General features: G+C 43.2%; 4 protein-coding genes across 4 annotated transcripts; all 4 read right to left on the bottom strand.

Annotated features, from left to right (window-relative positions):
- Nucleotides 1-496: 496 nt before the first annotated feature.
- Bfra_001724 (uncharacterized protein) lies at nucleotides 497-1,213 on the bottom strand (the record flags this gene model as incomplete). Its single annotated transcript, XM_037332149.1, has 1 exon — nucleotides 497-1,213. One exon carries the CDS (start codon nucleotides 1,211-1,213, stop codon nucleotides 497-499), a length of 717 nt encoding a protein of 238 aa, XP_037196303.1.
- A 723-nt stretch (nucleotides 1,214-1,936) lies between these two features.
- On the bottom strand, nucleotides 1,937-6,476 carry Bfra_001723 (uncharacterized protein; the record flags this gene model as incomplete). The annotated part of the gene is made up of 3 exons (XM_037332148.1): nucleotides 1,937-2,079; nucleotides 2,142-5,750; nucleotides 5,807-6,476. The coding sequence occupies 3 exons, from the start codon at nucleotides 6,474-6,476 to the stop codon at nucleotides 1,937-1,939; spliced, it is 4,422 nt and encodes a 1,473-aa protein (XP_037196302.1).
- Nucleotides 6,477-7,537: 1,061 nt separating this feature from the next.
- On the bottom strand, nucleotides 7,538-8,495 carry Bfra_001722 (putative ubiquitin-conjugating enzyme protein; the record flags this gene model as incomplete). Its single annotated transcript, XM_037332147.1, has 2 exons — nucleotides 7,538-8,394; nucleotides 8,450-8,495. The coding sequence occupies 2 exons, from the start codon at nucleotides 8,493-8,495 to the stop codon at nucleotides 7,538-7,540; spliced, it is 903 nt and encodes a 300-aa protein (XP_037196301.1).
- Nucleotides 8,496-9,679: 1,184 nt separating this feature from the next.
- Bfra_001721 (putative palmitoyltransferase pfa3 protein) lies at nucleotides 9,680-11,222 on the bottom strand (the record flags this gene model as incomplete). Its single annotated transcript, XM_037332146.1, has 2 exons — nucleotides 9,680-10,968; nucleotides 11,018-11,222. The coding sequence occupies 2 exons, from the start codon at nucleotides 11,220-11,222 to the stop codon at nucleotides 9,680-9,682; spliced, it is 1,494 nt and encodes a 497-aa protein (XP_037196300.1).
- Nucleotides 11,223-12,824: the final 1,602 nt, after the last annotated feature.

Raw genomic sequence — 12,824 nt, 5'->3', positions numbered from 1 at the left:
CTGATAAACTTCACTCAGAACATGCATCAACACAATAAAATAATTTGATTAAAGTTTCTATATTTAAGAATCAATTGAAATGGAAATGAGGGATATGAGGCTGGATGTTTTAAGGCTCTAGTGAATCTTTACATCGAACTCTTTATACGAAATCTTGTAGGACTATTATAAGTTTCCGGGACGATCCGGAGACTTCAACGATCCTGAATATATAGTGTATTCAGAGGGCAAAGAAAGGGGAGTCTGGATATTCTACTTTCGCGACAGTGACTTTCAGAGACAGCGGGGCGTCTGTTGGGCAAGACGAGGGCTGGCATCTGTACGCATGGATATGGTTTTTCTTGGGCATTTCATTCAAGTTTATAGAATACAATGCCATATTGAGCATCAGCAATGAACAAGATTAAGATAATCAACAATGTCATCGTTTTGTGTGTTGCTATTCTATAAAGCAAATGCGTACAGAGTGCCCAAATACACCGACAATCACACTCGTTTAATAGAACCTTGTCGCACCATAGCGAGCGGGAGAAAAGGGGGACGTTCCTATCCTCACAAACCCCTCTTTCTTCCATTCTAACTCCAACTTAATACCCAAATCCTTATCTAATGCCCTCGACAGTTCGTCAAACAGTTTTTCTAGCTCGGCGCCCCCTTCTTGTGACTCCGCACAACATGGCTCCTTGCACTCATAAATATACAAAAACGCCCAGCACATCCCAACCAGAAGTCTTTCTAAAAAGATTTTCTTATCTCTCTCGTTTGTCAAACTCGTCTTCTTACCAAGGTCGGTATAAATTATAACCTGTGGCTTCTCTTTCCACTGCAAAAATTCGCCGAATGTACCACTTTCTACCCCCGTGTCTTTTCGCCGAAGGCTACAGAAATCCCTTACCTTATTTGCAAAAAAGAGGTCGTCAAAGAATTTCGCATAAGTATTCATACGATGTTCTTCAGTCGTTAGACAGATTGTGTATCTGCCCATAGTATTATGAATTGGTCGCCCAAGATCTGCAAAGGTGGGTATAATCGGATGCTGCGAGAAAGTGGGCGAACATACGTTGCATAGCAGAAGATTGATAAGATCCTTGCGCTTGTGACTATCTGGTGAAAGACTTCTAATCCTGGAGGTAGGTTTGCGCGCTATATGAGGGGTGAGCTCTTGGGCTCCTAATTTGACCAAATATTGGAGTACTTTGGTCACAGACTTCATTGTTGGCGTACTACAAGAGACAGGGAGCAATGTAGAGGTGGCAAGTGTTTACATTGATGTTTTTATATGGATAAGATGACGGATTTTAATCATTGTGAATGGTTTAGATCTTCTATTATTTGTTCGTGGCAGTTGGATAAAACTTAATGAGGAACATGCCAGTTTCTTCCGTAATATGTTGTAGTTTTCCGACCCTTTAATGATTCATCGAGTATAAAATGCTTCCAATCACGAAAGAACTTTCATTGTTTCATATGTTAGAACTGCATCGTTCTCATACTTCCGATGTTTCTGGAGTGGTATAATCAAGATTTGGAAAGTGGCCTGAGTGAATGAGTAGTGTACGCTTGTGATGCTACTAGGCAGTTCCTTCCAGATGAAAGAATAGTCTATGTTTTACGGAGCTATCATGAAAGTAAATGCATAACTAATTTTTAAGATGGGAACACACTGTGAGCTTTGCGGGAACACTACACAGTCGATGGTTTTAACATGAGGAGTGAGGGTATGTTTTGGTTTCAAGCCTCTAGGGTACGATCAGATGTACAGTTTTGAGATTGATGATCTGATTTTGATTCACTATGCACTACAAATCAAGATGCTCGAAATGAATAGATTGAATAGACAGTCTTCCCTTATCTAACAAGCTCCCTTGAAACAGAACCATAAATCTTATGTAGTACCGGTTCCAGCAAAGACAATTGCCAGAAACTTTCCATGATCTCAATTTGTCAACATTTCATCCAAGGTCGAGTTCAAGTCACTGGTACGAGGGAAAAAATCACGGCCACTAGGATGATCACCTGCGGTAAGGTATGCAAAAATGCCGATAGTTACCCCAATCAGCAAATGGAAATAGGGAAACCCTGGGTGGTGTTAGTCTATGCGATCTAATGTTGACATCTAAAGGGCGGAGAAAGTTACTCACATTGTGGATGAGGGAGAGAGCGATGACGATGCTGGGCAAACTCAGGGTAATGATGACGGGCCAAATCGCCCCCACGATCATGAACTCTAACTGCAGCGAAAGGACTCTCCCAAAGATGAGAGCGGATAGCTCGGAGAGCCAAAAGAATTTCTGGATTTTGTCCAGGGGCGAAAAAGGCTGCTGTCTCCCATCCCAACATTACATACGTCAAAAAAAAGATTGAATAATAAACCAATTTCAAGGTGCGGGAAAAGATGTTCCAGATGTGAAGAACTTGTCTGTATAAGAACGTTGTTGCATCCATTATCCCTTGGAGAGGAGCAAAGGCATTCAAGTGTAAAAAATTGTATAAATCTGATAATTTCTGTCTTATGTCTGCGAATAATTGGAGAACCATTTCGTATACGCGCATAACAAAACCGATTATTCCGTTGATGAATGGCATTTGGGGCAGTTGAGGCCTCGGGTGACGGTAATCTTCGAATAGCACGAACAGCCAATAAGCATATTCCAATAGAGGAAAAATGTGATATAATGCAAATCCGATTACAGTCAGAAATTGGAGGAGAAGATAACGTCCTGGCGGTATTCGATTAACTATTGATCGCCAGATATAACCACCCAATCTGGTAATCTTAACATAAACATAAACGAATGGGTAGCCCAACCATTTAAATGTGTGAAGAACACGGGCAATTGAGGCGTAAAGCCATGTAAATGGGTAAAGAAGAAACGCAAATGGATGGAAGACATATTTGAATAGACGACCCAGTGCACCGAGAAACCGAAGGAACAACTGATAAGCTGAGCGAAGTTTACGAGTGATATAGGTCAATAGATCAAGTATTCTTTTCAGTGGTCGTGGAAGATTCCACCTCTGGGGTGCTTCGCGATTTGCCTGACCCCAGACATCTAGGTAGCGCCGTAAAGCTATGTAAAAGCCACATACAAACGCGGGACCCAATATCCAAGTGATGGCGAATGACACCTTAGCTGGATCGAAAGATATTTTTAGGTATGTGATAGGCGAACTGGTAAAGGATGAATCGGAGAACATGGCCACTAATGATGCAATTGGCTTCAAAATTATAGTGAACGCTTTCGCTATTATTGGGAGAACAGATTCCGCTATTGGTGCGCCAGTTTCTGGAATATGTCCCGGCTTCTGGTCGGATGATTGCTCGGTGGTAGAGGAGAGACCGCTCAAGAACCCTATTACCGGAGCCAATGGTTTCAGAGCTGTGTTCGCTACTGTCTCTACCATCGGTAGAAGAGATTCTATCATTGGTGCTTTCATTATTACTGACACTATCCTCGTTACTATCAATTTAAAAGGGCTAAGTAACGTCATTATTGGCTTCATGACTATTGTCATTATCTTCGTGATGATCGGCGGAGAAGATTCCACCCCTATGACAAGTGTTCCAGGAATATATGGCTCTGGTGGTGAGAGTCCTTCCCACGCAGTAAGAGCTTCTATTGGAAGAATAGGTTCCGAAATTGATCCCGTCAAGATCTTCCCAAGCAATGACCCATCTAGCGTTTCTGCCAGATTGAGTCCGGATAGTACTTTTCCAAGCATTGATACGGACGGCATTTCCTTCGCGTGCCCCTTCAGTCCCGAATCTAGTATTTCCAAGCCCAGTTCTGTGTTTAAGGCTTCGGTTATTCGTTCTGCGAGTTCTGATTGTGTTAACGTTTTCGCGATTTCCGATCCTACAAACTTTTCTGCAAGGTCTGATTTTGTTAATGTTGCTCCTAGCTGTGCAGTTACTAGCCTCTTTTCAGTATCAGACCCTGTTAATATGTATCCAAGCAAAGAACCTTTCAAAGATTCCTCGATGGGTCCTCTCCCTACAAGCGATTGCCCAAATCCGAATTCTCCTAATGTTTGGCCAAGTTCCGACCGCTCTAGCATTTCAGCGATACCCGATAATCCTTGTTCTTTCGAGAGATTCGATATTAGTATCGCCTCCCCAAGTTTTGACCCTGTTAACGTGTCTCCAAGTGTTGATTCTGAAAGCGTCTTTTCCACATTTGGGCTTAATTTGAAAGGCTTTGGAACATCATCAAATATTCCTGGCTCTGGGGTTATCGAAATCCCAGTCTGACTAGGGTCGAGTTCTGGTATAATAGAGACGCTCGTATCGCCACCAATTCCTGAAATCCATTCTAACATCCAGTTGAAGGTTTCTGGGAGATGCAATAAACCCTCGAACATAACCATCACAATTTTCGGTATATCTGATACGTAACCAGTAATATCCGCAAGCACGCGTCGTACAGAATCGAACCATAGCGACTGGCAGATAAAAAACACAATCATTAGCGGACGTAAATACCATGGAGCTGGACGTGGCGCTTCCGCAGCCCCGCCGTACAGATAATATAGGATGGCAAACGGTATGAAACAATAGAGGAAGCCAATTATGAATCCCCATTCCTCAGGTTCGAGACTCCATATTCTTGTGAGAACGACAAATTCCGCGGTAGCATCATACAAGCCAGAAATATATTCTCCCAAAGTTGTGACGGAATGACGGGCCAGTTCCCACCCGCGAGCAAAGGTTTCAAACCATGGACCAAAAACAATATGGAGAGCAGTCATCGCTAGATCATAAAATTTTAAGATTCCCAGCCAGCCAGCGATTCCGAAGAAGTATGAGGACAATCCATCTCGCCAAGAGCAGAGTATATTTCGAATATTAGGCAAAAACCACCAATCTACCTCTTCATCAGCCCCAAGGGAAAAAGATTTGTAAATGCCATATGCAAGTATAAAAGGAATCCCCAACGCCACCGCATAAAACGGAATGTAATAGAGAGCGGAATCGAAGAGCCATTTGTAAAACTTCCACACTTTTCGCCAAGTGAGTTTTTCTCCGAACATACCGCGCAGTATCGGAGGCCGTCTGGCCAAGTCTTCATCGCTGTAGACTCTTTCTAGCTTCCGGGGACCAGGCTCTTGCTTTTCCAATTCTGGTAACTCCAGATATATCTGTTCTGGACATTCATTAACCTGGGCCGCGTCTGGGAACGGGTACCCTTCGACCTCAAGATACGGGTGACCTGTTTCGAGGTTTGCAGGATTTTCAATGTGCACATATATGACAAGTCTACATCTGACCAGTTTAACCTGCTTTTCGAGCTCGTTTAGAACTTTTAGGTCTTGTGGTGGCACAGGAATATCTCCAAAAAGATACTTCGACATGTCTGAGATATGATTCAAAGCTGGGTCGGCTTTATAATGTTTCCAAAATGATAAAGGGAGGCAAGGAATAGTGGGGTGTGGCAAAGGCGTATAATCTTTCAATGTTTCTATTTGAATATCCGTCCATGTCATGGAAGCAACATCAACTGTTAATTCCGCAGCTCTTTCGTAAAGAATTTCAACTTCATGTTCGTCGATTTTATCGGTGGTCGGCAGCCAAAGATCCTGTGCTTCGCTTCTCAACCATTGTCTTGCTCGAGCTTGTGCTACTCTCCGAATTTTGCCATTTGTTCTGGCTGCGATACTTTTACTATGGCTATACTCTTCTTGAGGTCTAAGTAATCTAAGGGTATGCGCCCGGAAAGATTTAGCGACAAGCTGGTTTTGTGGAGATTCATCTATGCGATACTACATTAGACGCCATGCTAGTTCATTTCGGCTGATTATTACTTACGCTGGAGGAGATCATGATATAATTTGTCGACAGGATTATGCGGACCGCTGACTGTCCCGTTCAAAATTTTCACATCATCCAAGAAGAAGAAAGGATTCTTCAAAATCGTCGTCGCAATATGATGAAACAGGGACGCAGCAATCAAATCCTCACGCAGATTTTGCTTACTATACCCATCGAGAGGGGCTTCGGTAGCTTTGTGACCAAAGATATTTTGGAAATCAATCAAGCCACGCAAGAAAGGCTTTGGTTGATGATAATAATCGATGGGGGGATTTGAGTTTTCGTCCCGCGCATGACTTGCGATTAGTTTTGCAATCGAGTCAATGCTGTGATTATCCCAAAACAAATCATTGTATTCCGGCCGTATGTCGAGCTCGTCGGATTCTTTCGGGGGTGCTACTTTTGGTGAGGTACCATCGTAGCCATGTTCTGCATTGAACCACTGACTCACATCTCCCCATGTTTCCTTAACAGGTCCATCCAATACAGCGTAATCATAAGCTGCATCGCCGAGATCCAATTCAAAATTATGGAGGCCAACATCTTGTGGATACGGCTTGCCCTTTTTGCCCTTGTAAACTACCTTGATAAAATTTTGTAGCCCCGGACTTCTCAAAAAGTCTGGTAACGGCTCGCGTTGCCATTCAGAGCCCTCGGACTCTTCCATATTATCGAGAATTGATTCGGGCGGCGTGTTGTTAAAGATAATACAATTGCCAGTTCAACTTTATCTAATATTTTGAAGCTTGTAAAGATTACTCGAAGAAAGTAACATTTGGAGCTGTGCTCAAAGAAGTCTTTGTTGGTAGAATGCGGCCTCGAAATCGTTTCAATACATTCCTAAAACTAAAACTCTTGTTCTCTTTGATGAAGAGCGAATAAACTTGGCATTGTGCCATTCGTCTTTGATACAAAGCTTTCCCTAGTGACCGGAAATGTTTGGGCTTCCTGATTGTTGTGATTTGCTAAAGACATAAAGAGGAGCCGAGAGAGAACTCTGGCTAATGGATAAGTACGAAAGTGTAGCGTCTACCATATTGGGAGCACTCTGTCATTGTAGTGCAATACAATACCGCTATAAGCAAAGAAATGACATCGACGGGTAGTTTGTGGCAAGTGTGAATTGGTCAATTTACTACTTCAATGGTGGTCATTGTGGAGTGTAACGAAGCTTCAGTGAAATTCCAGTAAAATCAATCTTCTAGAAATTTGGAAGATGGCAATGTAAAGTTGCATGACAAATGCCCCTATCTGACTGTTCAACTACCTACCGTCAGTCGTACCAGTTTTTTTTCTGAACAGCGAACAGACCATTGAAGATTTTTATTTGGAAAGATTGGATAAATACACTTCGAGCCATTCAATAAATATGTGAGATTCGAGTCTGATATGCTTAGCACAGAGAGTCCAGCAATTCAAACTCTGATCCTAAGAGAATATCGTGTATCAAGAACCAGGAATCTGACATCTGCGATATGTAGAGCTACGGCCATGTTGTATTGTCCGTAACTTACTCACTACATGCGAGAATTCTTGTTTTGATACAATGAGGTGCCAACTAGGCTACGTGAAAAGTATCCTGCATTCACTGTATAATGGTATCAAGTTTTAGGAAACGCCGAGTAGATCCATACCCGCCCAGCCCAATAACGCCTTGTCATCATGCCTCCCGACCGACTGATACAATTGTCCGAAAAAAGCCTGAACTAAAATACCCTGGAGCCCTGTTTATTTCCCCAATAGCATCTTCAAAACCATGACTACTAAGCATAAAACTATCCCAGCAATAGCCCGGTCGACCCACACGGGTACACCTTCATCTGACTGAACACGAGCTTGTGCCATTTGTCTTCGAGGTTGAGGATTTTGAGGAAGCGGTATCGTAGCTGTGGGTTGAGATACCGTTTGCGCTGGCCTCGCAGGTGGATACTCACTCTCAGCCTGTGCCGGCTTTACCTCCTCCGTGGATTTACTATTTCCTTCATCTATTTCCTGGTTTGATCCCATTTCCTGGCTTGATCCCGTTTCCGCTTTAGTCTCCTTCTTGAGCCCTATTTGCATGTCAGGCGGTACTGTCTCCTCTTCTCTGTTAGAACCCGTCCCTTCACTCTCGAGTTCCTTCGCAAGTTGTTCTGCTTCTCCTAAAATCTCCTCGCAGCTCCTTCCACCACAAACGCCGCACTTCCACCCCCTACTCTCACCTGCTATTCTCTTTCTAATGCTATCGCTCGCATCAACCCCTCCCAATTGCCCCGACGGACTGGTTTCCATGAAGGATCTGAGAGCTACTAAGGCGGTTCGTATTCCCCACGCAGGCTGCCATGTTTCCTCATGATGCCCACTTATACTTAAACAGATCTCACGATTCACCTCGAATCTTCCACTGGGCGTGAGAAATCTAAAGGAAGGAGGTCGAAGAGGATATTGGGGAGGCAAAACGATGCGTCCGTGATAGATACCCTCGGCGAAAGATGAGGATGGAGGGCCGCGCAACGTGAAGTGCCAATCAAACAGATCAGTGTCTGAAGCCGGAGAAGCTGTGTAGTCTGGAGATGGATGTTGTGAGAGTTCGGCGGCTTCTTTCACTACGCCACTGATTAACACATGCGAGGAACGATCGTGGGGTACAGAATAACTTACTGATGCGCTTCAACGTGGGAGATTTGGTATTGAAACCAGGCGCCATGATTGCGGATTAATCGGAAATAGTAATTGAACTTCTGGGCTAGAAAGAGAGGTTACCTGACCTGTTCACTGAAGGATCAATATGATATTCAAAGAGTCGTTTGTGTGTAAAAGAGTAATGGGTTTCTCTTAAATAATTAGTGGCTGCTCATTCAACGCTATGGTGTAACTGGACAGGTCGATCGTAGTTACAAGCGCGAAGAGCACCAGAGCACATGCCGTAGATAACGATTAACATGTTGCGATACCGTGGCCTCGATAATGATTACGTAATCAAACACTGGGTCACACTTTCCACATGCCACCCATTTCATTCCTCGCCAGTTCAAATCTAAGAAAGGGGTTAGATGGATCAAGATCTAATTCTAGCATGCATCTTAATTGCGCTGCCTAGTCATTCATCTGACTGTCTAGGTGTACTTTTGAATTGTGGGATATAAGAACATGGTGGTATAACACCACTAGATACATCACAATTGGTGGTGTACCTAGTAGTCGAATAGAGTTATTGTGAAAGTCGCGGTATTGCCTCGCTGTCAATCATTTAATCAAACCTTAGCCACATACTGCACTACCTACATAGCTCACTTCGTTCCAAGTTTTTCCATAGCATTAGTGTTTACCGCATTTACGCACGGCGTCACGTCACGTCACCGCGAAAGTAAAAACGAACAGCTGTACACAGTGTCCAATTGTACCTACAATATAGCCAGCTCTTCCATTATAGGTCATACTACACTCGGGTAGTTCTTGCTCCTGGAAATTTGATGTGTTGCAATAACCAGGGAATCAATATCGGTTTCTTTTCACCCATAGTGATATGCATTAATGTGTATTATATTGCTGCTAATCCGAGAAGACAAGGGGTAGCAGCCGAGAAAACCTACTGCCAAGGACAAAACAAGGCGTGAGGAAAAGGAGGTGAAAGTTAGAGAAGTGTTGAAGCGATTTTTATGGGGAGAATATACGAGACGAACTATGAAGGATTGCCTGCGATGACTTTATTCGATCAAAGAGATCAAGTAATTATTATGAGGAATGATAATATTATAACATAGCATATTCCGAGATTCCGTATATCCATCCATCCACCGACATTATAAGTATCCAAAGCTTAACTTGTATCATACAAAGAACGAAATCGATGATCTCAAACCCGGAGAGAAACATTGTAAATCTTGAAATTTAATCTACATCATCATTGTGTCCATGTACATGTCCATCCCATCCTCTCGTGTCATCCTTTTGTCGTGCTATCGTATTTCCTAGTAATGTATTCGTAACCACCCCAACTCTTTGGGGCCACCCAGCGGCAGCTTTTCTGTCGAGGATTTTTCTTTCCGCCTCATCTTCGTCACTGCTAATTTCGTAAGGATCTTCATCGCTGTCTCTTGGCTGCAATGTTTGCATCGAGACGGAGTTTGAATCTGCTTCATCCACATATTGATTTGGACTGCGCCCCAAGATTCGGTCTGCTTTGGATTGAGAACGGTTGGCTCGATTGGGTTGTGTGGGATAGGAAACATAATGTCTGCCAGCTCCCTCTGATCTTGGAAGGGGTATTATTGGAGATGCTGGCTCGCCCCAGCCGGCAGCCCTTTCTCTGTTTCTTTGTTCCTCTCTTTCTCGGGCAAGTTTTTCTCGAGCCTCTAACCATTTTGGACTTGCCTCCCAACTCCATCCATCTCCAGTAGTGGTGGGTATAGGAACCGCCCATAATAATGCCTTGGGTCCGAATAAATGCTTGAAGTTTCTCCTCCACCCAAGATCAAATGCGCTAGGTAATTTTTCCGAATCTTGTTCGTCAAGATATTCCTCATATCGATCTCTTGCGCGAGCTCTCTCTAATTGTTCGTATGATCCAGGAGTTTGATCATCAGGGATGTGTTGATGTTGCATAGTCTTTCTCAATGGGGACAAATATCTCGTCTTCTCGAGGCACTCAATTGTCGTTTGACCGCGGGATGATAGTAAAATATGCCATCCTGTAAAACCTGCCAATACCAATCCTATAATTCCGGAAATTACCACTAGCATCACATAATTGACGGGTAACAATGAATCGGTATATTCTCCGTCGCTCAATATCTCTCTCCAAACCCAGGTTCCGGAGACTGCAAAACAGAGAAAACAGAACAATGTTGTATATATAAGGAACAAGAGGAAGGCCTTATAATTTCGCAGTCCAACGCAGGTAGCTAACCATGGACAATGGTGATCCATCTTTAATACACAAATTCCGCACGTTGAGCAATGGTGAGATCGATCTGGCTTCCTTGCCTGACATTTCTTGCAATAGCGCAATTCCCCATTCGACTTTACTGTGAAGTTTGTCGCCACAAGATTGTGTGTCGGAAGTGCGCTATATCCATGGTTTGCAGCCGTGGTAGTTCCTGGACTCGTGAAGACCGCAGCCGTGTATGACCAATTCAGGAGAAGATATGTAATGATTCCTAGAAATGACGTCCCCTTTCCTGTAAAATATTAGCTTTGCAAAATTTTGTTTGCAACAAGAAAGCCTACCTATCCAGTGTGTTCTGCTGCCATCTGCCAGAAATCCAATTGTAGTTTCTACCCAGACAGCCCACGTTGTAATACTGTATACAAATACCAGGGGGAAGTAAGTTGCGCCAATGCAACAATAACGTTCGCACTTTCTAGCCCATTTTCGAGACATTCTCGAAGGGCCGGGAGATCTAGGAGGACTTGGTGGCGAAAGAGTAGCCATGGGATTCATCAGAGAAACATGACTTTATTGTTCGCATTATTTAAGGAGTTGTTTGAATAACAGACCAGCTGGTGTTTGTGTTCCGTTTAGTAGAGGCTGAGCTTCGCTGATTAAACATAGGTACTATAGGTAAGGTTAGGCGCAGATCGGCCTCCGTAGCCCGGACTTCCGAGAACAAAGATGATGACAGTGAGACAATCCACGCAAACTTCACTCATGATCACTAATAAATCATCAATTTGACAATCTGGTCCAATGCAATGAGCAATTGGAACCACTTGGTAGGATACGGTGTTCTTCATCTAACGATCTATCAGTATTTCAATCCATTTGACCTCAGCATCCCAATATTGAATGAACATCGCTAGTTTCGCTATGTATACCTGCATAGACATATAAATGAGATTGCCTCTGTAGTTGGCGAGTAACAGCAGTTGTAAATTCAACATCTACAAGATCTGATTTGTAGTAATATCATTTAGTACTAAGCAGTATCTAATGTATTACATGAACTCTCTGCCATCCTGCCATCCTGCCACCGCAAGACTCTTGGATTTGGATAGGGGTTCTCGGGTAGCTTGGTGGAAGCGGAGGGATTGTTTCTAATTTTGCCTATAGTTTCTGAAGACTCGGCAGGTGAGCCATACAGTGGTTCTGCTTAATGGTTGAATGGGAGAATCACCTTGAATAAGGGATCAGGTCTCGCTTTGTCGACTGCAGAGAGCACGATGGCTATTTGCAGTGCTAGCATTTGGTGCCCCTTTATTACATTCCCGATCTTTCTGGCTGCTCGGACATATGAGCCGATGTCCAAGGTGATTATAGACAGCGAATACATGACTGATATCTATGTTGTCACTTTGAGTAGTCATGTCTTCGAAGAGTAAGCATATTATCATGGCCACGAAGAAGAATGTGTATTTGATTTTGATGAAGGAAGAGAAGGAAGAAGGTTTCTTTCACTCATCGTGTACAGGTAAATACAGCTGACCTAGGTAGCTAAAAGTTTCAGATGAATTCTGGTGTGTATCAAAAGAATGAGATGATAGCTACTACACGCATGGGCGCGAACTATCAGCCATTCTATTCACTATTATATTTGTTGTTTTTCCTCTTTTCCCCTCCAATTCCCCTCTTATCATCGAAGATATTAACTGTCGGCGGATCATTGGTTGGTTTTTGTTGTTTACTTCTATTTTGAAAAGTCATATCTGCTGCTGTTGTCGCCGTAGTCTTACTAGGTAGGTAGTCTTAAGCCTTTTCTTTTTGTTCTTTCCCAATTTGCTTCTTCTGTAACTACGCGACCAAAAGTCAAAACCTCTCACTCCCTCCCTGCTCACTTCTTCACACAATAAACAATTCTCCGTCAAACTCATATTCTTTGCCCCACGATTTCCCATACGTGGTGAATTGTATCTCTTTATTTAATTTCCTTCTCAGGTTGGCCAAGGCTTAAGGAACGTAGGAGTTCGTCTCAATACCATCCTTTCTCTTCATTTGCCCTTCCTTTCTAGATCGAAATTTCATGTGCCTCGAATCAACAATATCACTGTCTACACTACTCTCGATCGGTCTCATGAACAACATCAACAACCAGAACCT

The sequence above is a fragment of the Botrytis fragariae genome, assembly GCF_013461495.1.
Source record: "Botrytis fragariae strain BVB16 chromosome Unknown tig00000006, whole genome shotgun sequence".
Taxonomy (NCBI): Eukaryota; Fungi; Ascomycota; class Leotiomycetes; order Helotiales; family Sclerotiniaceae; genus Botrytis; species Botrytis fragariae.
Note: the sequence above shows the minus strand (reverse complement) of the source record. Positions and strands in the feature narration are given on the sequence as shown.